General features: G+C 36.6%; 1 protein-coding gene across 6 annotated transcripts in view; it reads left to right on the top strand.

The window, feature by feature from the left end:
- TUSC3 (tumor suppressor candidate 3) overlaps positions 1 to 26954 on the top strand; it is a 241272-nt gene that overhangs the window by 42851 nt on the left and 171467 nt on the right. Inside the window, exon 1 of one of the 6 annotated variants that reach the window (XM_029935220.1) lies at positions 23555 to 23634. The exons of the other annotated variants lie outside the window; for them this stretch is intronic. Coding sequence (XP_029791080.1) covers positions 23572 to 23634 — 63 coding nt within the window. The 5' untranslated portion in view covers positions 23555 to 23571. Of the gene's footprint in view, positions 1 to 23554; positions 23635 to 26954 lie in introns of those variants that run through there. 6 annotated transcript variants of the gene reach the window in all.

The raw sequence follows: 26954 nt of genomic DNA, 5'->3' as shown, positions 1-26954 counted from the left end.
AAGGAAGATGCATCTCAAAGTAGGGTTTTAAATTTTTGAGTAGAGTTGATTATTAGTTATATATTTTGGAATTAACTCTATCAGAATGTCACTTGCAGATATCTTCTCCCATTTAGTAGGTTGCTCTTTTTGTTCTTTTGATGGCTTCTTTTGCTGTGCCAACGCTTTTTTATGTTGGTGTAGTTTGGGTAGTTTATTCTTGCTTTTGTTTTCCTTGCCTTAGGAGGCCTATCTAGAAAAATGCTTCTATGGTGTATGTCAGGGAGATTACTGCTTGTGTTTTCTTGTAGGATTTTTATGGTTTCAGTTCTAACATTTAGTCCTTAAGTCCATTTTGTGTTTATTTTTGTGTATGGTGTAAGAAAGTGGTCGGGTTTCGTTCTATTGGATATAGCTGTTCAGTTTTCCCAGGACCCTTTGTTGAAGAGAATGTCTTTTCCCAGTTGTATATTCTTGTCTCCTTTGTTGTATATTAATTGGCCATGTATGTGTGGGTTTATTTGTGGGCTCTGTCTTCTGTTTCGTTAATCTATGTCTTATTTTTGTGCCATTTCATTCTGTTTTTTGATTGTCATAGATTTGTAGTATATCTTGAAATGTGGGATTGTGTTATCTCCAGCCTTGTTCTTTTTTCTCAAGATCGCTTTGGCTATTTGGGGTCTTTTGTGGTTCCATATAAATTTTAGGATTATTGGTTCTAGTTGGTATTTTGTTTGGGATTGTGTTGAATTTGTAGATTGCTTTGGGCAGTGTGGACATTTTGATGATATTCTTCCAATCTGTGAGCATCTTTTCATTTGTTTTTGTCATCTTCTGTTTTTTTCACTAGTGTTTTATAATTTTCAGAGTACACATCTTTCACCTTCTTGGGTAAATTTATTCCTAGTAATTTAATCTTTTTGGTGTAAGTGTAAGTGGGATTGTTTTCTTAATTTCTCTTCCTGCTTCTTTATTATTAGGGTATAGAAATGCAACACATTTCTGTATATTAATTTTGTGTCCCGTGACTTTACTAAATTTATCAGTTCTAGTAGTTTTTTGGTGGAGTCTTTAGGATTTTCTCTATATAGTATCCTTTCATCTGCAAAAAGAGTTTTACTTCTTTTCCAATTTGGATGCCTTTCATTTCTTGTCTGATCACTGCACTTAGAACCACCAGTACTATGTTGAATAAAAGAAGTGAGTGTGGACATCCTTGTTTTTTTCCTGATCTTAAGGGAAATACTTTGTTTTGCATCACAGAGTATGATGTTAGCTATGGTTTTTATATATGGCCTTTATAATGTTGACATGTAGTTCCCTCCAAACTTACTATACTGAGAGTTTTTATCATGATTGGATGTTGTATTTTGATAAATCCTTTTTTCTACATCTATTGAGATGATCATGATCATGTGATTTTCAACCTTTCTCTTGTTAACGTGATGTATCACATTGATCTATGGATATTGAGCCACCCTTGCATCCCGGAAATGAACCCCACTTGATCATGATGAATGATTATTTAATGTATTGTTGTATGTTTTGCTTATATTTTGTTGTGGATTTTTGCATCTGTCTTCATCAGAGATACTGGATTGTAGTGTCTTTGTCTGGTTTTGGTATCAAGGTAATGTTGTTGGCCTTGTAGAATGATTAAAAACTTTCTTTCTATTTTTTGGAATAGTTTGAAAAGAATAATAACTTACAAAAATATTTGATAGAATTTACCAATGAAGCCATCTGGTCATGGACTTATGTTTGTTGAGATATAATTACTGATTGTTTCATCACCGGTAATTATTCTCAAATTTTCTATTTCTTCTTGATGCAGTTTAGGAATATATGTTTCAATGAATTTATCCATTTTTTCCCTAAGTTATCCAATTTGTTGGCATATTATACTTTTTCATACTATTCTCTTATAATCCTTTGTTTATCTGTGGTGGTCTTTGTTATTTCTCATTATGATTTTGAGTCTTTTTCTTAAGGAGACTGGCTAAAGGTTTATCAGTTTTGTTTATTTGAGAGGACTCCTCATTTTATTGATCTGTTATTTAATTTATTTTTTTAGTCTTTATTTCATTTATTTCTGGTTTAATCATTATTATTTCCTTCCCTATACTGGGTTTGGGCTTTATTTGTTTTTTTTTCTGGCTCCCTTAGGTTATGGTTAGGTTGTTTGTTTGAGATTTTTCCTGTTTCTTGAGGAGGGCCTGTATTGCTATAAAGTTTGCTCTTAGTACTGCTTTTAGTTGCATCCTAGATATTTGGACCATTTCCTTTTTATTTTTGTTTCTGTCTGTGTATTTTTAATTACCTCTTTGATTTCTTGGCTTATCCATTCACTTAGTAGCATGTTACTAAGCCTCTATGTATTTACAGTCTTTTTAGATTTTTTTCTTTTGATTTCTAGTTTCATACTGTTGTGATCAGAAAAGATGTGTTATGTGATTTCAGTATTCTTGAATTTATTGACACTGGTTTTGTGGTCTAATATGTGATCTGTTCTGTTCCATGTTCACTTAAAAACAATGTGTATTATGCTTTTTTTTTGGATAGAATGGTCTGTATATATATTTTTAGGACCATCTCCTCTCATGGGTCATTCAGTGCCACTGTTTCTTTGTTACTATTTTTTATCTGAGTGTATCTATTGGTTTAAGTGCAATGTTACATTTTCCAACTGTTATTGTATTAGGCCAGTTTCTCCTTTTAAGTCTCTTACTATTTGTTTTATGTATTTAGGTGCTTTATAAGCTTTATCCTCTTACTGGATTTTTTCCTTTCTCATATATAGTGTCCTTATTTGTCTTTTGCTACAATTGTGTTTTAAATTATTTTTTTGTCTGATGTAACTGTTGCTATCATAGCTTTCTTTTTGCTTTAATTTGCATAATAAACGTTTTTCCATTCCCCTGACTTTAGTCGGTGTTGTGAGGTCTGAAGTGAATCTCTTGGAGACAGCATATAGAAGAATCTTGCCTTCTTATCCATTCAGCCACTGTAAATATTTTGAGTGGAGCATTTAGTACATTACTGTACTTATTATATTTACTAGATACTTAATAATTCAACTGAGTAATTAGTTATAGGTATGTACTCATTGCTGTTTTGTTACTCATATTTCAGTTGTTTGTGGAGTTCTCTGTTTCTTCTTCTCTCTTCTCTCTTGATTTTATAGCTTGCTTTATTGTTACACTGGAATTTCTTTCTCTTTTTGTGTGTGTGTGTGTGTATCTGTTACAGATTTTTGATTTGTGTTTGCTCTTAGGTTCATATGTAATGTCTTATGTGTATAGTAGTCTGTATTTAAAGGTGATGGGTGCTTAAATTTGAATTCATTCTAAAAGCACTGTATTTTAACCCCCCTTGCTTTAATGTATATGGTGTCATATTTTACCTGTTTCTATTTTGTGAATCCTTTGACTGTCATAGATATAGTTGATTTCACTGCTTTTGTGTTTTCACTTTCAAAGTAGTTTATAAGTTAATCTAGTACCTTTGTTATATGTTTGTATTTACCTGTGAAATTATTTTCTTTTCTAATTTTCTTCTAGTTATGGACTCTTCTTTCCACTCAAAAGAATTCCCTTTATTTATTTATTCAAAATATATTTTTCAATGTTTGTTTTTGAGAGAGAGAGTGTGAGCAGGGAAGGGGAAGAGAGAGAAGGAGACACAAAATCTGAAGCAGCTCTTGGCTCTGAGCCATCAGCACAGAGCCCGATGTGGGGCTAGAACCCACAGACCGTAAGATCATGACCTGAGCCGAAGTCAGATGCTTACCTGACTGAGCCCTGTGCCCTTTAATGTGTCATGTAAAGCCGGTTTAGTGGTGATGAACTCCTTTAACTTTTGTCTGTCTAGGAGACTGTCTCTCCTATGCTGAATGACAAACTTGCTGGGTAGAGTATTCTTAGTTGCAGATTATTTCTTTTCAGCTCTTTGACTATATCCTCCCACTTCCTTCTGGCTGCAAAATTTCTGCTGAAGAATCAGCTATTAGGCTCAGAGGCTTTCCCTTCTATGTACCTTTTCTTTTGCCTCTTTTAAAATTCTCTCACTAATTCTTGCCATTTTAATTACTATGTGTCTTGGTGTGGTCCTCCTTGGGTTAATCTTGTTTGAGGCTCTTTGTGATTCCCACATCTGGATGTCTGTTTCCGTTTTCAGGTTAAGGAAGTTTCCAGCTATTATTTCTTCAGATGTGTTTTTTTGCCCCACTCCCTTCTCTTTCCAGGATCCCTATAATGTAAATATTATTATGCTTGATGATGTCACTGAGTTCTTTAACCTATTCTTATTTTTTCTTCTTATTATTTTTTGCTCTTCAACTTTGTTGCTTTTCATTACCCTGTCTTCCATATCGCTAATCCATTTTTCTGCAACCTGTAATCTCCTATTGATTCCCTTTAGTGTATTTTTATTTTAGTGAATTCTTTGTCTCTGACTGGTTTCTTTTGTATTTTGTATCTCTTTCCTGAGGGTCTCACTGAGATCCTCCACTCTTTTTTCAAGTCTAGTGAGTATCTTTATGGCCATTACTTTGAATTCTTTATCAGACATATTGCTTATTTTTGTTTCATTATCTCCTTTGCTGTAGTTTTGTGCTTTTCTTTCCTTTGGGGTGTATTTCTTTGTCTCTCTGTGTTTCTTTCTATATATCAGGAAGGTCAGTTGTGTCTCCTGATCTTGAAAGTAATGGCTTTCTGAATAAGAGGGTTGTGCGGTGTTCTGTAGCATAGTGTCCCCTGGTCACTGGAACCAGGCTCTTCAGTGTGTTTCCTGTGTAGGCTGTGTGCACCCTACTCTTGTGGCTGAGCTGCAGTTTCTTTCACCCCGGCAGGCTGTACTGGCCAGTTTGCCCGGCATAGATGCACAGGGCAGGATATGGTCCCTATGCTGTTGAGGGGCCTGAGACCAGACCACCGTGGGCTTGTAGTTGGGTGGTGTCTGTTACAGATCCTTGTCCCGCCAGCTCATGTTCTGAGATTCCTTGGCATGCTTTTTCTCTGTCAAGACAGGCAATTACATATTATAATAGTAATATTTTTTGTGGCAGTATATTTTAAATTATAGGTAGGAAACTATCATACCTACTGTACTTTTGGGGAAGGTTGGACTAATGCTTCAGCTACTTTGTACAGAGATGCTGACCTAATTATTCTGAGAGGAACCTTTGTATTTTTGTGTTTTAAAATTTCTTAAGTAATTGCACATGGAAAGCTAGCTAAAGCTTTATTTCAGGGTTTCTGATTGGATTTCTGAATCTTCTGTCCTCAGGCTTTATCTCTCAACTCCTATCTTGATGACTTAGAAAACTCAGTCTCTGGGTCACCAGGTATAGTGAAATGTTTCCTAGGTGGACATTAGGTGGCATTCTTTCTGCCCTGTATTCTGACTTTCTTTTCCTAACTATGGAATTACTTACTTGACTTTCTTGACAACTTGGTCATACATCAAAATTAAATTTTTGTTTTACAATTTTTAGATGTTTTGAATGTGAGAGTTTCTTTGAACACTAGTCTGAGGCAACCTTCATGTAGAAGAAAAATGGCAAATTATTTATAATTTGTTTTGGAAGATATAACTAACTAAGAGAAATCTCCTTGGGAGGAGCATTTAGTTACAGTGCATAGTATGAGTGAGTGAGTGAAGGGGAAAATGGTCTTAGACTGGAGTGCTAGGCAGAGGTCAGAACAAGGTAGTACCTGATATAAGAAGAGATAGAATTTTTATTCTGGGTGGCAGCTGTAGATGGTGAAGAATACTAAACAGGAGATAACATGATCTTGTATACGTTTTAAAATGATCCTTCTCTCAATAATATAGAGAAAGATTTTGAGGAAAAAAAAAGGAGACCCGGTTTGGGAATCCTTTTAGCAAGCAGCTGCAGTGGTCTAGGGTAAGAGCTGTTGATGTTTTGACTTGGCAGTCAAGAATGGAAATGGGAAGAAGAGAAAGAGATTGAGTCCAGTACCCTGGTGATAAGAGATGTGAGGTGGGAAGTAGAAGTTAATTTGAAATGTTTCCAGATTTCTGATTTGAATAACTGTAAACATTTAACCTAATAAAGTAAAAAAAAGTAAAAGGAGGAGATTTTGAAAAGGTCCAGGTTCATTTTGGACACGATGATTTTTCTATGCTTTAACTTTTCACTTTTAAGGTGGGCAGTTGTATATTCTAATAGGAGCCAAAATAATATATAGTATAATAGTAGTAATAACGAGTGCTTATTCAGTCTCTTCTATGTGAATGGCACTGCACTGTACCAAGTATTTTTACATACATTAACTCAAACCTCACAACAACATTATGATGTTGGTACTACCATGAATCTTCAGAAACTGAGGATGCAACATGAATTATTTTGCTTGGGTTGGTCACCCAGCCAGTAAGTGGTGGCGTCAGGATTGAAACTCAAGACTTTGGCTCTAGAGCCCATGCACTAAATTGCTAAAGTGTGTAGCGCTTAGAAGTTTGGAGTTTGAGGAAAGGTCAAGTTTGGAGATCTGAATGTTTTGGGATTTATTAGCCTGTAGATAATACCAACATAAACTCTTCATTATGTATCAGTGTGCTTTTAGACCATGTTAAATGGTATAAAGTACATTTTCCCATTCCAGTAGCATGGTCAGAGCACTATTATACGGTGATATTTTAATAGTTATGTGTGTGTGTATAAATATATATGCACATATATATATACACACACATGTATATACACACATATCATCTGCTTAGTGAGTTTCATTGGGTTATTTTAAAATTTTGTTTAAAATGAGAACTGTTTAAGATTTCCTTGTGATTCCAAAAGATTAGTTTTATGATACAAATGTCCAGATTTTTCTTGCCTATTTCTGCTATCCATACCTTCTTAACTTCCTTTAGTTCTTTTTGTTCCCCCACCATTATATTGAAATCACTCTGGTATCCAGGATTCTTTTAATGCTTTTATTCTTCATCCCCTTTGCACTATTGGTTATCACTGCTTACTCCCAACTTTCTTTTTGTCTTCCTTGCCTTTTAATTACTGCTGTCTCTCTTATTTTCTTCTCCATCATTCGAAATGTTACCACTTCTGAAGACCTAGTGAAAACAGTAACCTACTCTGTTAAGTTGCCGCTAATCATCATAGCCATTATTAAGCATCTTTTCATTTTTCAGTGTCACTAAGTTTGGCATATACTAATAATACTAGGTTGTGAGGTGTTTCATACATGTATGTCTTTTTTCCCCTTACTTGTATGATTCCTGAGGGCAGGAATTGTATCTAAGTCTCTTTTACTTTCAGAATTTTTCATGGTATTGTGTCCATTGAAGGCACTCAGTAAAGAACTTTTGATTGTTGAATTCACTTATGAAAATAAAATGATCATTGATTACATGTATGTATTTTTTGTTTTAAATTTATGTTCTGAACCCAGTTATTTGAGAGAGCCCTTTTTAAATTTGAGAAAATCAAAGCATTTGTTTTATTTTCAGTCCTTACGTATGGTAAGAGCCAATCAAGAATCAAAACTGTCATACGTATGTTGGTATCCAAGGTCACACTTTGGTCGCACTTTTTGTAATATGCTATTGTTGAATGGTGTGAGTGTTATTAACATGTGCTTTTTTTGTGTTAATGTTATTTACTCCAGGATCAGAATTGATGTGTGTTTGGGATTCACATGTTAAAAATAAGTTTGAGGATGAACGGAAATAAGCCTGAAAAAAAATTGTAATGGCGAGTTTCATTTTAGAGCATGAAAATCCCTGATTTGGAATAGGTATAAAGATTTTTGTGTTTAGTATAACATCTGTATGTAAGTTAAACTTATAATCTGGGTGATTACATCTAATGTACCAGTATTTCAAATCTGTCACTGTGCTGTCTTCTTCCTGCCATTATATCCTAGCAGTTGGAAATCCGATGTCATCCTGTCTTTGTCTGTTCGCAGTGTGCCTTTCTTTTTCTCTTGCTATTTTTAAGATTTTCTTTCTAATATTGATTTTGAGAAATTCGATTATGCTGTGCTTTGGTGCAGTTTTCTCCATGTTTCTTCTGTTTGGCATTTGTTGCCTTTCTTAGGTCTCAGGGTGCATAATTTCATCAAATTTGGAGAAACTTCAGCTATTTATTTCTTCAAATACATTTTTTCTTTTTCTGTCATTACACATTTATTGGACCACTAAGAGTCCCACAGCTCATTGATTTTTTCACCACAATTTAGTCTTTATTTTTCTTTGTTTCATTTTACATATCTTTAATTGGTATGTCTTTATACTTACTAATCTTTTCTATCAGGTGTCTAATCTTCCATTAATTCCAACCATTGTGTTTTTCATCTCAGATATTGTAGTTTTCATTTCTGGAAATTCAGTTAAGTCTTTTAAAAGTATTTTTCATGTCTAACATTTTATATATATTGAATGCAGTGAAATATACTTCTCTGCTAATTTTAGCATCTCTGTCAGCTCTGGATCAGTTTTGATTAATTTTTCTTCTCATTATGGAATGTATTTTTCTTTTTTGCATGCCTGGTAAGATCTGATTGGATTCAAGAATTGAAAATTTTACTTTATTGGATGCTGGGTATTTTTGTGATTCTGTCAATATCATTGCGTTTTATTCTGGCATACACACACTTCTGATCCTTTTGGGCCTTGACTATAAGATTTATTAGGCAGTACCAGAGCAGCGTTCAGCTTAGGGATATTTCCCCACTTGAGGCAAGACCCTGTGAGAACGGCATCCAGTGCCTTGTGAATTAAGTGAATTAAGTCTGGCTGGTGGGACAGGTTCTGTGCTGATCCCTTTGTGAGTGCCAGGTGCTGTTTCCATTCTCCTTTTTCGGGCCTGGGGTAGGTCATCACTCAGCTGAATACTTAAGGGGACCAACCATTTGTAGACCTCTGGGTTTCTCTCTGCAACTCTCTCCCCTCTGCTTCTCTGTCCTGTGATTCTAGCTGTCTTGGTTACCTTGACTTTTAGCTTGTTCTTAACTCAGGAAGTCAGCTGAGCTCTGCCTGTATTCCTCCTTTCTGTGCCTCAGCCTTGACTCTGTCTCAGGCCAGTAAGGCAGGCCAGTCAGGGGGTTCGCCTGATTTGTTTCTTGTCTTCAGCATTCCTGTCTCTTATTTTCTGATGTCTAGTGTCCGAAGAACTGTTTTAATATATTTTATTTGCCTTTGTTTGTTCCAGGTAGGTGGATAAATACAGCCCCTGTTGCTTACCTTGGCCCGAGATGGAAGTATTATATTTGTTGTTGCTTTTTGAAAGCATTAGGAGGTCGATGAGAGAAATTTTTAGAGTTAGTCATTTTTAAGCCTAGTGCAGCACAGTGGAGCACTCATTTTAGCTTTATATTACTCTGAAGTTGTCCAGTAATTCAGTAAGTCTTTCCTAGCATGTGTATGGAAGCTGAAATAGACTAAAGGACAAACTTTTTTAACCATACAAGTGGTACTTCAGCTATCTTTGCTGTAAGAATTCAAATAACAGTAAGTTAAAACTATGCTATAGGGAGTTAGTGATTTTGGGGAATGAGTGTAATTTGACCAACTGAATAAGAAAGGTTCTAATGGTAAATTTTTAACATATTTTCCAGGTCTTTACAGTTTAGGTTTTGTGTAAAATAGTGAACTTACTTTAACAGGTTTCTAATCTCTCACCTCAAGTCATAGAACAATTATTTTCTTACAATGTGTTTACAGGAGGTATTTAAAGATGTAAGAATTACTTCACATTTTATATTCACATGTTCTTACTGGGAGCATATAATCTGTAATCATGAGATGAATTATCTGAAATAGATTATTTGTAAATTGGACTTTATGTACTTGCAGAAAGAAATACTTTTTTACTATTTTGGTAAAAAATTATTTAGGGGCGCCTGGGTAGCTCAGTCTGTTGAACGTCCAGCTTCGGCTCAGGTCATGATCTCATGGTTTTGGGTTCGAGCCCCGCTTCAGGCTCTGTGCTGACAGCTAGCTCCAAGCCTGGAGCCGGTCTTCAGATTCTGTGTCTCCCTCTCTCTCTCTGCCCCTTTGCTGCTCATGCTGTCTCTCTCTCTCTCTCTCTCAAAAATAAATAAAAAATAAATGAAAATAAATTATTTGGAGCTTCAGTATGTCTTATAATAGTAGTAGTTGTAGGCTAATTATGAGATACCCTGTTCATGAGTTGTAACCCTAGTTTTTATACAGCTATTATGCTCATGTCTTCATATCAATTATTGTTACATTTTCCCTATAAAATCCCGAAGCTTCCAAGCCTCTTGGCTTTGAAGAGGGATATATAGTATGGTCATTGGGAGAATTTACATTACTTTAAATGAGTGGATATAGTTTTCTGGTTGGGCATGAATATAGTTTTATTATTCATAACTCTTTTTTCCCCATTCCTTCAATAATATCTCATTACATAAGTATCTTCTCATTAAACTCGAGTATCACTTCAACTAATAGAAGATAATTTTTTAATTCAACACAGTAAACTGGTCCTCACATACTGTGATGGAGGGTGTGTCGTAGGTGACAGGGTTGAAACCGTAATTTAAAGCTTGGGCAGATAGCAGCAGTTTAAAGTAAATAATTCGTTGTGGAAGGCTGGGGAAAATGAGAATTGTTGCCTGAGGATATCAACAAGATGTCAGAAATACGGGAGATGAAGCAGCCCCTTTGCTCAAGGTCAGAAATGCGACAGTGCGAGGGAGGAGCTCAGTAACGCAGACTTGCTGCAGATTTTAATGGTGGTAATTTAAGTCTCTCTTAGTCCAACCCAGGAATTGTGTGTATTGTATATATTGAGAAGGCCCAATAGCCCATGAGCCTGGGAGATCTGAGCCAAATATCATTTAGTTTACCTGAGTATAATCTGGGAAAGTATTTATTTGAAGGGAATTTTACACTCTTCTTGGGCCAATTAGATGCTGGGTTCCGGAAATATTAGTTGCCAATTTCAGTTTGTCAGTATGCTTGGTAATTTATTGATTAAATTCATGTGTTTTTCTTCTTACTTTTTCTTAAATTATTCTCTTCAGCTCAGTGAAGTTTGAATTAAATAAAACTCTCTGCAAATCATTTTTTAAAAATGATCAGGCCTATAAAATACTGACAATCTAACTTCTAAAGTATTAGTTTCACAAACCTAGAATATTGGGTATTAATAGTGAAATATACCCAAGGTTTTAGTGAAAAACCTTCACGAACATGTTCTTAGAAAATGGTAACTAGATTTCTGCCATTGGAATTAAGGACATCTGTGGAAAGCTTATGCCTAAATCTTGGCTTCTTGCCCTGTAACTATTCCACATTTTATCATTTGTCAGAAATAAGTATCATCGAACTTTTTTGGTTTTTTGAGAGGGCAGAGAGGGAGAGAGAGAAAATCTTAGGCAGGCTCCATGCTAAGCACAGAGCCCAGTGCGGGGCTGAATCCCATAGCCCTGGGATCGTGACTTGAGTTGAAGCCAAGAGTCAGATCCTCAACCAGTTGAACACCCAGGCACCCTAGAATCACATAAATTTTTGAAGCAATTGGAATGCCAATTTGGTAATAAGGGGGAAAACCCTTTAGTTGATACTGTGTGTTGTTTTTAGATGATAGTATGTAGTAATGTACCCTGATTACCATTAATATATGTATACATTGTGTACACACACACATGCACTTATTCTTTGGGCCGTCATTGATAGTTTTGAAGTGCTTTGTACATAAGGTTGTTTTTCTAGATTGACAATAAATAATTGCTGTGAGCATCTAGATATTTCCCAACTTAAAAGAGTTTCTGGTTGAATAGATCTGGTTCAAGGAGATATTTGAAGAACATAATATAAATTGAGATTTTAATGATTACTGTCATAATCTAGACCCTCATCCCTTTCCCCAACACTGCATTCACGTGTTTATTAATTAATACAATAAAATACTTTATGGGGTGTGTGGGTGGCTCTATTGGTTCAGCATTTGACTCTTGATTTCGGCTCAAGTCATGATCTTGCTATTTGTGAGTTCAAACCCCATTTTGGGCTCTGCACTGTTGGTGTGGAGCCTGCTTGGCATTCTGTCTACCCCCTCTTTCTGTCCCTCTCCTGCCTGCTTGCACTTGCTTTCTCTCTCTCTCTCTCTCTCTCTTTCTCTCTCTCTCTCTCAAAACAAATAGAAAATAATTTAAAAATGTTTTTTCTTCTTCTGGGGCATCGGGGTGGCTTAGTCGGTTAAGTGTCTGACCCTTGATTTTGGCTCAGGTCATGAGACAGGGCCCTGCGTTGGGCTCCAGGCCGAGTGTGGCGCCTGCTTAAGATTCTCTTTCTCTCTCTGCCCCTCCCCCACTTGTGCACACGTGTGTGCATGGTCTATCTCTCCAAAAAGACAAAACAAAACAAAACATGTTTTTCTTCTGGTTTTTCTTGTTCATACATACTTTAGTTTCATGATACAATCCCCTTTTATTAAAATTTTGCTTGGGTTAGATGACCTTTAAGTTTATTCCCACCTAGAGGAGTGATATTTATAAGTTGTCCCCTCTCTTAAATGTAATCAAAACTGACGTGTTCTATTTTGTTCCATTGCATGTCGGATCATAACTGGAATTACTGATGTACATTTTCCATTCTCTCTTATTTCTGTACTTTAAAATAGGTTTGTAGCACCTTTTTCAAAGTCAATTAATTTCAAGTAAAATACTCTTCTTTTACCTAGTACACAAGTATAATTCAAAATTTTACTCTTGATTTAATATTTAATCTATGCTTTATGACTTAGGACATCTTTTTGTGTTGATGAAGTAAGGAGTATTTTCCATTTTTATATCATGACTTTTCTCTTAAAGATGTATAATTTTAATATGGTAAGACAAGATTTCATATGATTATATAAGATATGCATACACTGTACATACTTTTGTTGTAAAATTATTTCATAAGCATTTGACTTGTGAAATTTGAATTTGTTGTCTAAATATATTTTCTATCAGAAAACCATAGTCCATGGAAGAACATTTAAGTGGCAGTGTGGGGAATGTTGACATTTGCAATAAAGTAAAAGAAAATAATACTGCTATAGTAATAGTAGTTAGAAGAATGTTGAAAGGTTAAGTTAGATAAAAATACCAGAAATGCATTTGTTTAAGGACGAGCAGGTTTGATTAGGGTTTAGGTAGGCTTAGAGAATGCAATGGGAACTTTAATCAACCTTAAGAATTAGAGATGAGAGATGATTCTTTTAGTTTATTTTATGTATACATTTATTTCTGTGGGTCAGATCACAAGGAATTATGGTGATTCTTAAGTTTGTTAGGCATACAGATAACCTCGTTTTATCTTTGCTTTGTCTTAATGGATCATGGATTAAAATGAATTGGATGGACAGTGGGAGAGGGATAAACATTAGTGGACATTTGAGAAGGTGACTGGTCATGAGGTATGTAGGAAGTGTCACAGACTATTTTGCCATGTAAGTTAAGAACTTGAAATCACCTCCTTGAACTCCCTATGAATATTTCACCTACTTGTTATAGATTGTCAACTTTTTTGTATCTGTTAGCTTTGTAGGTCTTGCTAATAAAGGAATTTGTTCCTGGTAAGTTAGGTAAATAGAATATCAGTGTGAAATTGCTTTATAACACTAGAAATGGCTAATCCAAATAACTTAGTAATGGTAATTATACATATTATGAGCTTATGTGTGTAGGTTCTATGTTAAATATGTATTTGGTGGAAATACTTTTTCTCATTTCAGCAGGAAAAACACACATTCACTGAAATCAAGAAAAATCATTAAAACAGCCCTATAACACTAAAGAACTTTAAAATATGGGTGAACTTTGTAAAAGGTCATCATTGGATTCATTTTCACAGTATCCTTGGGTTGGAAGCCTAAACTGGATTTATTTAACCAAAAGATTCTTACAGAGATGAGGTCTTAACCATTTTCAGAGACTGTCACATTAATAAGCAGCATCTGTATTTACTTATTAATTATAGTGGCTTTCTCTATATGTATTTGGTGGTATATAAAATGCATAATCCTGACTGCCCGTCCCTCCCCCCAAACCATCACACAGACGTTTCCCCGAACTGTTCTGTGACCAGTATGCACGTATGGTAGGTACTTGAGGAAGGTCTGAGTGCTTGAAGCAAGAGGATGGTAGATTGAAAGGACCTGACGAGAGATACTAGCCCGCTGAGAAAGAGAGGCTGTAGTGGTGACACACTCACCTAGGGGCACATCCTGGTAACTTAGAACGTTAAAACAAAGCCAAAGTACCTTTCTATGGCTTTTTTTTTTCCTTTAGAAAAATAAGCCACAGGCCACACAACTGATCAGAGCTAGAATTTGGGTCACTTTTGTAGAATTACATTTAAATTCAATCATTTCATTTAAATTTATCACCCACTTATAAAATCTGTGCTTCTGTAGCAGTGGAGACATTGCTCTGATATTAGGTTCATGCAAAATCTGTGGAGACTTTATGACGGAACTGGAGATGTATAGTGGTGTTTTGAAGATGGTGGTGATCACTAACATCATCCTCAGCAGGGAAAAACTGAGAGCATTTTCCCTAAGGTCAGGAGCACAACAAGGATGCCCACTCTGACCAGAGTCATTCAACATCACCTCAGCAGTCAGACAACACAAAGAAATAAAAAGCATCCAAATCAGCAAGGAGGAAGTCAAACTTTCACTGTTCGCAGATGACATGACACTCTGTGGAAAATCTGAAAGACTCCACCAAAAACCTGCTAGAACTGATCTATGAATTCAGGAAAGTTGCAGGATATAAAATCAAGGTACAGAAATCAGTTGGATTTCTTTACACCAGTAATGAAGCAGCTGAAAGCGAAATCAAGGAACCGATGCCATTTATAGTTGCACCAAAAATCATAAAATACCTAGAAATAAGCCTAACCAAAGAGGTGAAATACCTATACACGAAAACTGTAGAAAGCTTATGAAAGGATTTGAAGAAGACACACAACAAATGGAAAAACAGTCCATACTCATGGATTGAGAGAACAAATATTGTTAAAATGTTGATACTACCCAAAGCAGTCTAAGTACTCAATGCAATTTCTATCAGAATAACACCAGCATTCTTCACAGAGCTAGAGCAAACAATCTTAAAATTTGTATGGAACCAGAAAGGCCCTGAATAGCCAAAGCAGGAGACATCACAATCTGGGACTTCAAGCTGTATGGCAAAGCTGTAATTATCAAGGCAGTATGGTACTGGCAAAAAACAGACACGTAGATCAGTGGAACAGAACTGAGAACCCAGAAATGGACTCACAAATGTCTGGCCAACTAATCTTTGACAAAGCAGTAAAGAGTATCCAATGGAATAAAGACAGTATCTTCAGCAAATGGTGTTGGGAAAATTGGGCAGTGACATGTAGAAGAATGAACCTGGACCACCTTCTTACACCATACACAAAAACTCAAAATGGATGAAAGACATAAGTGTAAGACAGGAAGTCATCAGAATCCTAAAGGAGAAAACAGGCAACAACCTCTTTGACTTTGGCTGCAGCAGCTTCTTAATTGATATGTCTCCTGAGGCAAGGGCAACAAAAGCAAAAATGAACTTTTGGGACCTCATCAAGATGAAAAGCTTCTGCACAGCGAAGGAAACAATCAGCGAAACTAAAAGGCAACTGATGGAATGGGAGAAGATGCAAATGATGTATCCGATAAAGCATTGGTATCCAAAATCTATAAAGACCTTAACAAACTCAACACCCAAAAAGCAAATAATCCAGTGGAGAATTGGGCAAAAGACATAAATAGACACTTCCAAAGAAGACATCCAGATGGCTAACAGACACATGAAAAAATGCTCAACATCACTCGTCATCAGGGAAATACAAATCAAAACCACCATGAGATCCCACCTCATAGCATTCAGAATGGCTAAAATTAACAACTCAGGCAACAACAGATGTTGGCGAGGATGCTGAGAAAGAGGAACCTCTTTGCACTGCTGGTGGAAATGCAAACTGGTACAGCCAGTCTGGAAAACAGTATGGAAGTTCCTCAAAAAATTAAAAATAGAACTACCCTACAACCCTGCAATTTTACTACTTGGTATTTATCCAAAGGATACAGGAATGCTGATTCCAAGGGGCGCATGCACCCTAGTATTTACAGCAGTGCCATTGACAATAGCCAAAGTATGAGAAGAGCCCAAATGTCCTTTGACAGATGAATGGATAAAGAAGATGTGATAAATATATGTATATGTATATTAAGTGGATATACACATTGTATGTATGTAGATGCACATACATACATACATACACACACAGTGGAATAAAAAAGAATGAAATTCTGCCATTTGCAACAATGTGTATGGAACTGGAGTGTATTATGCTAAATGAAATAAGTCAGAGCAAGATATCATGTGATTTCACTTGTGGAATTTTAGATACAAAACAGATGAACATAAGGGAAGAAAAGCAAAAATTATATAAAACCAGAAGGAGACAAACCTAAGACTCTTAAACACCAAGAACAGGCTGAGGGTTGCTGGAGGGGTGTTGAGCAGTGGGATGGGCTAACTGGGCGAGGAGAATTGAGGAGAACACTGTTGGGGTGAGCACAGGTGTTCTCTGTGGGAGATGAATATCTGGATTCTACTGAAATCGCTATTGCACTGTATGCTAACTGACTTGGATTTAATTTAAAAAATAATAAAAAATGAGTATAGAGTGATGATTCTAATGCAGTGATGCTGCTGATTAAGAGTTCACCTTGTTTCTGAAGGAATGATGGTTTTGGAGACCTTGGGGATGATAATTTTTCTAGATTTGAGGATAAAAACATATTAAATATTTGGTTTCTGCTACTGTTTTTATACCGGTCATTAAAGCATGAATTTCTATTAGAATTTGCTTATATTTTTTCACTTGTGATATCATTATGCTAACCGAAATGTTTGATTTTGTTATTCGTATGAACATACTGTTAGAATTCCTTCAGTGTATTACATTGCTCTAAGCTTTGGGCCATTTTTTCCCTCTGAAGTACTTGTTTTTCCATGTGTACTGTGATTATCTGAAACTTACAGGAATGGATACACATTTACTGCATTTTGTGGCTTTGTACTAGTTTTTATCAATCTATTTGCTTCGTCTGCATATGCTATGTAAGAATTTATTCAGATGATATTTTAGTTATTTTTATTCTGGTTTGTATTTTAGTATTTAGCGTTAACTGAAATGCAGTATCAGTTACTACTTCTACATTACCACAGTTTGTATTACGTGGGACTTCATTTGCTAGTAAATTTATTGTTTCAGTGCCTGTTTTCCCACAGAACTGCTTATTTCCTGTGGACTTTGTATAGAATACAGCTGATTCTTGAACAGTGCTGGGGACTGGGGTGTTGATCCGCATGCAATTCAAAGTCTGCATGTGACTTTTGACATATGCAAATTTAACTTCTCATATCCTGCCATTAAATAGGAGGCTTGTTGATAACAAACTGTCGTTAACACAAATTTGTATGTTTATATATATTATATACTGTGTTCTTGCAATAAAGAAAGCTAATGAAAAGAAAACGTTAAGAAAACCATAGGAAAGAGAAAAGACACTGATAGTATTATATCTGTATTGGTTGAAGAAATTTGCATATACGCAGCCCAAGACGGGCAGCAGTGGCAGGCCAGGCCCCAGGATGATGGTGTTCTGCAGCCTGGTGGCCTCGGCTCAGCAGTGGCAGCGCTGCTGGGCCTGTGGGCTGTGACAGAGCCTGGAGATGCAGGACAGATGTCCCATCAGTATGAAGGTAGATAGCCAGCCCACGTGCATCGACAGCCGTGGCCATGCCTAGTGTGCCAACCTCTGTGCTTCTGCAGCCATGGCGGGGTGGGGGTGTCTTTGGGGGCCCGGGAGGGCCCAAGGCCTGTGGCCTCCCAGTAGAGCTCTGAGGCCTGCAGCACAGAGGACAAGGGCAGGAGTGGGCGGCCCCAGGGGCATAGGTCTCCTTGGGTGGCATAGTTCTTCCCTCGGGGAATTTTCCTTCCCTTGCCTGCCGGCACCAGCGTTTACCTGGTCACCCCTGGGCACACAGGGAACCTGCAGGCCTGCCCCTCGCCCCCGGGGGGGCTGCTGATGGCCTCAGCGGGCCTTTCTGGGAACTCAGATGACAGCACTCATGGCCTCTGCACCAGTAGTTCTCCAGCAGACCCTGTACAGACTGGCGTGGCAAGTGGTAAATAACTGTCTGATGGCTTTAGGGAAACAGTCTGCAGAAAGGTGGATGAGGCTGTTCAAACCTGTGCGGTTCTTGGGTCGACTGTATATGATACAACTTGATTTCTTCGGGGGAAAAAAACCTCCAGTAAATTAATTTTAATAGAATATGATGAAGTATGTTTACTAGGCTATATTTGACAAACACAGTTTGTAGAATGGATTCTGTCATTTCTATCTTGATGTTCTACATTCACTTGTTATAAGTAGTGTTGCATTTATTCAGTCAGTTACTCATCCTGGAATGAGAAGGTAATGCAGTATAATGAGGCAAGTAGCATAGAGTTTGTAGATCTTGTGCAAATTGCCTAATCTTTGTTAACAGTCCGCATACACCCACACACATCTGTCAGCATAGTGCCTAGAAGACAGTATGAGTTCAATTTCTGTTAGCTGTTATTGCTACAAAAAGCAATAAGACTCATCTATATAGAAAAATAAAATTAGATGATTACATCATACCATAAATAAAAATTAACAAAAATAAAAATCTAAATGTTAAATAAAACTTTACTGGTATTAGAATATTATGTCAGAGTAGAGAAAGTTTGTTTATTTATTTTAATGTTTGTTTATTTTTGATAGAGTACAAGCAGGTGAGGGGCAGATAAGACAGGAAAACACAGAATCTGAAACAGGCTCCAGGCTCTGAGCTGCCAGCATAAAGCCTGACGCGGGGCTTGAACTCATGAGCCATGATGTGACCTGAGCGGAAGTTGTATGTTCAGCCACCTGAATCACCCAGGCATTCCAGTAATTTCCTTCTTTATAAGTCATTTATATAATAGTCTAATGACGAGTCTGATAACAACTACAGTTCCAAAGTAGTGATAAGGATAAATATCTAAGAGTTACACCAGTAACAAATGGAATAGAATAGTAGAATATCTGTGATTTCTATTGATGACCAAGTCACATATGCTGTAAATTCTGCTTTGTTGTCTTCATTTATAATGGAAATGGTAAATATCAGACATTTGGGAAAATGAAGACCTGTTTCTTTCCCCTTTTCCAGTTCATGGTCTCCCTCTGAATTCTAACCATGGAAGTTATGGAGACAGTTTAAGAACCGTGTAGAGAGTCTCTTAACTGTGAACAGTGTTCGTGATTATAGCGTTGTGTATAAGAATGAAAAAAATAAATGGGAAAACTGAAATAATTATTGTTAAAAGGATTACAAAACATTAGTATGATATATTTATATGATGGGATGCAAATGGATAATACTTGTATATGTCAGCATGCATAGGAGACTAAAATGAAATGTGGACTTAAAAGTTCCAGTGTGGTATTGGAAGAGGACATATTAAAAAACATAAACTGTATTTTGTATTTTTTAAATGCCGTGTGTGTGTGTGTGTGTGTGTGTGTGTGTGTGTGTGTGTGTGTGTGTAGGTATAAATAAAGGTAGATTTGAAAAAAATCATACTTTTACCTGGATGGGAGAGAGAATAAGATGGGATAAAAGAGTTCAGATAAACCTGCAGTGTTTTTGTTCTTGATGTTCCCCCCCATAAAAAAATCCCTACAAACCTTACTTAATGATCATTGTCGTCTGTAGATACTTGATTCATAGGCGTTTACTTTGCTTATCTGTGTAGTTCTCTTAAAATGGTTCTCAAAATTTTTAAAACTGGTTATTATAAAAATACTATAGTTATGAAGAAACATTACAGTAAAGAGTGGTGCAGGGATAGGTTAGTTGCAAAGGGGATGGACTTCTGTCATTTGCTCCAGTCACCTACGGCTTGCTTGGGTCCATAACGATACAGTTGATACGTTGGGATTAATGCAGCCACACACACAAGAAATCCATCTTCACTTTATAGTAAAAATTAGAATGACTTCCAATCCTGAAAAAAACCATTTTGATTATTTATATGACTTTTTGATATATCTTTAGATATAATTTTGTATAGTTAGTATAAACACATTGCCTTCTATCTTTTAAGGTTAGGATAGAAAATTTTCACTAGTTACAGATCACATATGTGTCATTTTTATTGCCATCAATCACATAATTATTTAGATTTTTGCTTTTTAATTATTACAAAAATTTTAAGTGTTTATTCATTTTTAAGAGACAGAGAGATCCAGAGCATGAACAGGGGTGGGGCAGAGAGGGAGGGAGACCCAGACTCTGAAGCAGGCTCCAGGCTCTGAGCTGTCAGCACAGAGCCCGACGCGGGGCTCGAATCTACCAACCATATCATGGCCTGAGCCGAAGTCAGATACTTAACCAACTGAGCCACCCACACACTCCTCTTCTGAATTATGTTTTTAGGGTATATTTAAAAAGGTCTGATTAAAAAAATTAACTACTAGAACCAGTTGGATGTATTTTGTAACAGTGTTTTTATGAGGGGTCTGCATTTGGGGGATGAGATTTAATTCCTGTACTCCTGAATTTTGTAATTATATACATTGACTAATCTTTTTTTTTTTTTTTACTACTAGTGTCTTATATAATAAAACTATTTTAGAAAACCATATGTTATCTGATGTATTTTCTCTAATAAAATTAAGGTATAATAGCATTTAATGTTAGGATTCTTGAAATTTATTACTTCCATGGATATTTAAGTTTTTTATGGAGCATAAATTCTGATATTTTTCAATGTAGAATTTTTAGTGATGTGTTTATATGTAAAAGTACTGCTCTTTTTATTTTTGAGAATTAGGAAATTTTAGAACAATGAAAATAGATATTAAATTCAGGAATTGTTAATTTTAAATTTGACTATAGTATCGTTCTTATGGTTATTAAATTTTTTGGTCAATTATATATATATTATAAATATGTAAGTTTAGGAAATAACTTTTTAATAATATTCTTTCCACTTTTGAATAGAGAGTTTATGACAAAATAAGTTATCAACTCTTTAAAAAATAATCTATTTATTGGGTCACCTGGGTGGCTCAGTCGGTTAAGCATCTGACTTCAGCTCTGGGCATGTTCTCGGAGCCCGTGAGTTCGAGCCCTGCATCAGGAGCTGTGCTGACAACTCAGAGCCTGGAGCCTGTTTCAGATTCTGTGTCTCCCTTCTCTACCCCTCCCCCACTCATGCTCTGTCTCTGTCTCAAAAATAAACATTAAAAAAACCTTTAAAATCCATTTATTATTCTTTTCCCATCAAAATAGGGGTATTCTTTAATTAATCCCCATTATCTATTTTGCCACCCTCCCCCCAACTTCCCCTCTGGTAACCGTCAGTTTATTCTCTGCAGAGTCTGTTTCTTGGTTTCTCGCTCTCGTTCTCTTTTCCTTTGCACATTTGTTTTGTTTCTTAACTTCAACATATAAGTGGGATCATATGGCATTTGTCTTGCTCTAATTACACTTAGCGTAATACCTGAGTAATATTCCAGTGTGTGTGCATATGTGTCACATCTTTACCCATTCATCTGCCACTGGACACTTGGGCTGCTTTCAGAGTTTGGCTGTTGTGAATAGTGCTGCAGGAAACAGGGGGGCATGTATCCTCTGAATTAGTGTTTCCATATTTTTTTGGGGTAAGTAGCATGATTATTGGATTATAGGGTAGTTCTATTTTTAATTTTTTGATGAACCTCCATATCATTTTTCAGAGTATCTGCACCAGTTTTCATTCCCACCAACAGTGCAGAAGGGTTCCTTTCTCTCCACATCCTCACCAACACTTGCTGTTTCTTGTGTTTTGGAATTTAGCCATTCTGATAATTGTGAGGTATTATTAAGTAATATTTATTTAAATTAAATAAAAAATAATCCATTTTAATAGGGGAAATAAATGACCAATTCCTAGATTATAGCTTAGAAATCTTTCAAATTGTCCACTCATTGAGAAGATATCTGTAGGGGAGTGTATATGTATGTTTAGGGGAGCTTCAAGGCCTGTCAAGAACTAGCCATGTTAAGATGCTTTGAGGGATACAGAATAGCCAAAATGTGGATCTTTCCTCAGGGAGATTTTCTGAGCAGGATTCAGGCTGATAAAGCCACTGGTTAACAGTGTTATTGGAGGGGCGCCTCTGTGGCTTAGTGGGTTATGGCTCTGACTCTTGATTTGGGCTCAGTCCTGACCTTAGGATTGTGAGGTGGAGCCCCATGTCAGGCTTTGCGCTCTGAGCTGAGTGTGGCGCATGCTTGATTCTCTTTTCCCTCTCTCTGCCGCTTCCTTCTCGCTCTCTTAAATGAAAATATTTTTACTGAGTTTTTAGAAAATGTTTGCCTGAGTATTGTAGTAATACATATATTGGGGACTGGCACAGAGATTATGGCTGTTTATTACAGTGAATTTCCTTAAAATTCAGTTTTCATAAAAAACATGAAGATAAAAATAGAATTCAGAAAGCTGGGTGCCTATATTAGTATGACTATCTTAACTTCATTAATATGTGAGTCCTGTTAGCCCTTGCTGTTTACAAGATAATAGTTAAGGACAGGGTTTCCTCCTTGAAGAACCTAATTTTTAGATTTCATTTTCCTCTACTGATATTTGGTCTGTTCGTGGTACCTATGTCCCTGTTTGCCAGGCTTGTGCCAGAGCACACAGAACCCAATCTTTTTTGATAGGACCCATCTAGGTTTCAGAATTTTCCTCTGTACTGAATTCAAATTAGCCACTATCAGGTAGTGTTCATAGAGATGAGATCTTGTAGACTGTACTTTCCTGAGGTGGCACCAAGCCATTTACTTACCAAAGTCACAACTGTCACACATCAATATAAATAAAATGTATATTTTAATGATAAGAGCTTATTTCCTATAAGGCATTGAGAGTAGAATTCATTCTACTGATTTTTCATTTTCCATAAATTTAAGACAGTGCTTGTCGTGTAATTAGTAATTCATAATGCTTGTTAATAAATTCAGCATAATGCTTGTCATGTGGTAAGTGCTCAGAATCACTTGGTAACTCGGAGATAGTAGGTAATGAGAATCTGCACGGTAGATATTCCTTTGGTAACACAGTCCTTGTGGATAGAAATTGACCTGAGGCAGGGAGCAAAATGGGAGTACCTATTCTTTTGCAAGATTCTGTGCTTGAAGTTTTCCATACGTTAACTCACTTAATCTTAACAACATCTGTACATGGTATTATTTCAATGATACAGATGAAGAAACTGACATGTACAGAAGTAATTTGGGCCTGTCACTTTGCATATATATATACAGAGTCATCATCTGAACTTGATCCATTGAATCTTTTTCTATTTTTAAAATAGACATTTGGCGTTTTCTCAGCTTTATGAAGTTGCATTATATTCCATGTTAGGGATGGTTCTGTGCTCCGTTAACTATGCAAGGTTCCCATAGAATGATTATTTTTCTGTTCTTTAGTGGGAACACGGAGTTAAGCTTCATGAACATCACTGTATTCAAGAGACCAAATGGGACACCCAGAGAAGGTGAAGTCTTGAAAGCAGTAAGTGAAACTGTGGCAGGAAGAAAACACTGTTAACCAAGAGGAGTGCAGATGGAAAGGGAAACACTTGGAAGGGACAGATGTACTCAATCTTGGCCATCAGCAAGGCGTATTCCTGTCACAAAGCAATGCAGCAGTAGAATAATCCCTATTTATGGACATAGCTCAACGTGTGGGTCTTTCTTAGTAGATTATAAAGTTGTGTTTTAAAATTGTACTTAGATTAATATATTTCTTCCTTACTGAATATTTCTGTGCTGTCTTGTAACTTTTTTTTTTGGTTGAGAATTAGCTCAACCTTCTTTACAACAGATGCTCTTAAAAGTTTGAGTTAACCGTGATTCCCTAAAAAGCTTCCTTACTAGAGCATTTTTTTTCCTGTGAGGTGCTGTGAGGTTTCTCTTATGCAACATGTACATTTGAATATTAGGATATTGATTGCAATAATTTTTTTAATAACCTCTGAAACCAGTAAGATTCTGCAGGATAGTGTAGAGGTTTAATGTATATACTTAGGAATAAGACTGGGAATCATGACTCTGATGTTGGCTAGCTGTGTAGCCTTGGACAGGTTACTTAGCTTCTCAGGGCCACAGTGTCTTTTCTCTAAACTTGAGATAGCCATGGCCACTGCCCTCACCTGATGGTTGTGAGGACTGAGGAACTCCCTGGTGTAAGGTGTCGTGTACAGCACCTGGCATGTAGTGAGCACTCAATATTAGCATTAGCTGTTGTTATTACTACAGCTCTTGAAGGTTCATTACTGTTATGTTTATAATACCTTTTCTTTTTCATGTATTTTTCTAGATTTAATAATTTAAGACTTTTAAAAAATGTTTATTTTGAGAGAATATAGAGTGTGGGGTAGGGGCTGAAGGAGAGGTGGGGAGAGAGAGAGAGAGAGACAGAGAGAGAGAGAGAGACAGAGAGAGACAGAGAGAGAGAATCCCAAGCAGACCTCATGTCCCTGTTACAGAGCCTGATACAGGGCTTGATCTCACAAACCATAACTCAATCTGCGTTGAAATCTGATGCTTACCTGACTAATTGAATGACCAACCCAGGTGCCCCTAGACTTAGTAATGTGTTAGTATAGTTCAGTGTCTTCAGAAATTGTTGCTGTCGTGTCTATTTTTTTTTCACATGAACAGACCTATATTTACTAAGCATATATGTTGTTGTTTCTACATACAGAAATTTTTGACTTACCTTGTTAAAAATTGGAATGTTTCTTTAAAAATATATGTAATGGGGGCACAGGGTGGCTCACTTGGTTAAACATCCGACTCTTGATTCGGCTCAGGTCATGCTCTCAAGGTTCTTGTGTTTGAGGCCTGTGTCAGGCTCTCCACTGTCTCCCCCTCCCCTCTCCCTAAAATAAGAAATTAAAAATTCTTAAAAAGATAGGTAATTCTCTATCCCTCATCATACTAAAGTATTTTATCTCAGACAGTAGGTCACTTGTATCTTTTACACTACTGATGGGGTTTTGTGGCTTGTCAAATGAGTAAAAGTGAAAGAACTCACTAGAGATGTCAGTTGTTAGGTTAAGATAACTCTCATACTTTTGAGAGTCCATTTCAAGTAAACCATTCATTATAGGGCAGTGGTGACGTGGGTTTCCTCATCTGTAAAATAAGTATATCAGCTGCTTGCTGCTGCTGTTTGGGAGTTTATGAAGACCTCATGTGATGTCGACTGCAGAGTGTTTAACATACTAAAAGCACTTAATATTTTGAGGTAGTAACTAGAGAAAGATGGACTTTTGTTTGAGATATCTCATTATTTCTTGCCATTTGTATTTAACCTGAATATAACGATCTCAAGTTCTTTGGTAATAGCCAGAATTAAAACTGTAGTTCTCACTGAAGTGTTGTTTTAATGTACTTTTAGAATATGTGGGAAATTGGACAATAAAGGAATTGTAGGAGTATAGTTGTAAGGTCATCATCCTTGGATATTTAATAACAACAAACACAGTACTATGAATAATACTGCCATGTGTGTATAGCATTTTATAATTTACAAAGATTTTTGTCTATCATCTATCATGTGTTTATCAATAAATCTGTGTATTGATTATATTGGTTAGATGTTACTAAATGAGACCATAGGTTGTAAGAGGTGAAGTGACTTGTCCTAGGTTTCCTGTTAAGTGACCAGAACTTAGTTCTTTTTCTTTATTTTACAGTACTTGTAGACTTTGCTCAGTACTCTCGGGTGTGACTCTGGGTATTGTCTCATCAATGAAGATTTGCTTGAGCGTTGAAACTAGAAGTATACACATAGAAATTTAGTCAGTTATGTATTCCTTATATTTCTTAGGCATTATTTTTCTTGGTTTTTACAATTTAAGTATAGAATTTTAATTCAGGACATAAAGGTTTTCTTTCTTGCTGGGGTACTTTTTCCATAATTTTGTTTCTATAATTTAGGAATATATAATGGTCAGTGCTTATAGGGTATGTGGGGTGCTCAACAGTTAAGTGGGGTACTTTTTTTAAGTAGTTTATTGTCAAATTAGTTTCCATACAACACCCAGTGTTCTTCCCCACAAGTGTCCTCCTCCATCACAACCACCTCTTCCCCCCCGCCCCGCCCCGTTCCCCTTCAACCCTCAGTTCGTTTTCAGTATTCAGTAGTCTCTCAAGTTTTGCGTCCCTCTCTCTCCCCACCTCTTTTTCCCTCTTCCCCTCCCCCTGGTCCTCCATTGGGTTTCTCCTGTTCTGTTAGACCTATGAGTGCAAACATATGGTATCTGTCCTTCTCTGCCTGACTTATTTCGCTTAGCATGACACCCTCAAGGTCCATAAGTGGGGTACTTCTTAAAATCAGAAAACTACAGAGGCACCTGGGTGGCTCAGTTGGTTAAGCGCCTGACTTCGGCTCAGGTCATGATCTCACAGTTTATGAGTTTGAACCCCACCTTAGGCTCTGTGCTGACAGCTCAGAGCCTGGAGCCTGCTTCAGATTCTGTGTCTCCCTCTCTCTCTCTGCCTCTCCCCTGCTCTCTCTCTCTCTCAAAAATAAACAAATCTTTAAAAAAATAAAATAAAATCAGAAAACTACATAAGATATGACTATATAGTTTTATGATCTTTTTTTTTTTTTTTTTAAATTTTTTTTTTTAATGTTTTATTTCTTTTTGATACAGAGAGAGACAGAGCATGAGAGGGGGAGGGGCAGAGAGAGAAGGAGACACAGAACCGGAAGCAGGCTCCAGGCTCTGAGCTAGAGTCAGCACAGAGCCCGACGCGGGGCTCGAACCCACGAACGTGAGATCTGACCTGAGCCGAAGCCGGAGGCTTAACCGACTGAGC

The sequence above is a fragment of the Suricata suricatta genome, chromosome 1, assembly GCF_006229205.1.
Source record: "Suricata suricatta isolate VVHF042 chromosome 1, meerkat_22Aug2017_6uvM2_HiC, whole genome shotgun sequence".
Lineage (NCBI taxonomy): Eukaryota > Metazoa > Chordata > Mammalia > Carnivora > Herpestidae > Suricata > Suricata suricatta.
Note: the sequence above shows the minus strand (reverse complement) of the source record. Positions and strands in the feature narration are given on the sequence as shown.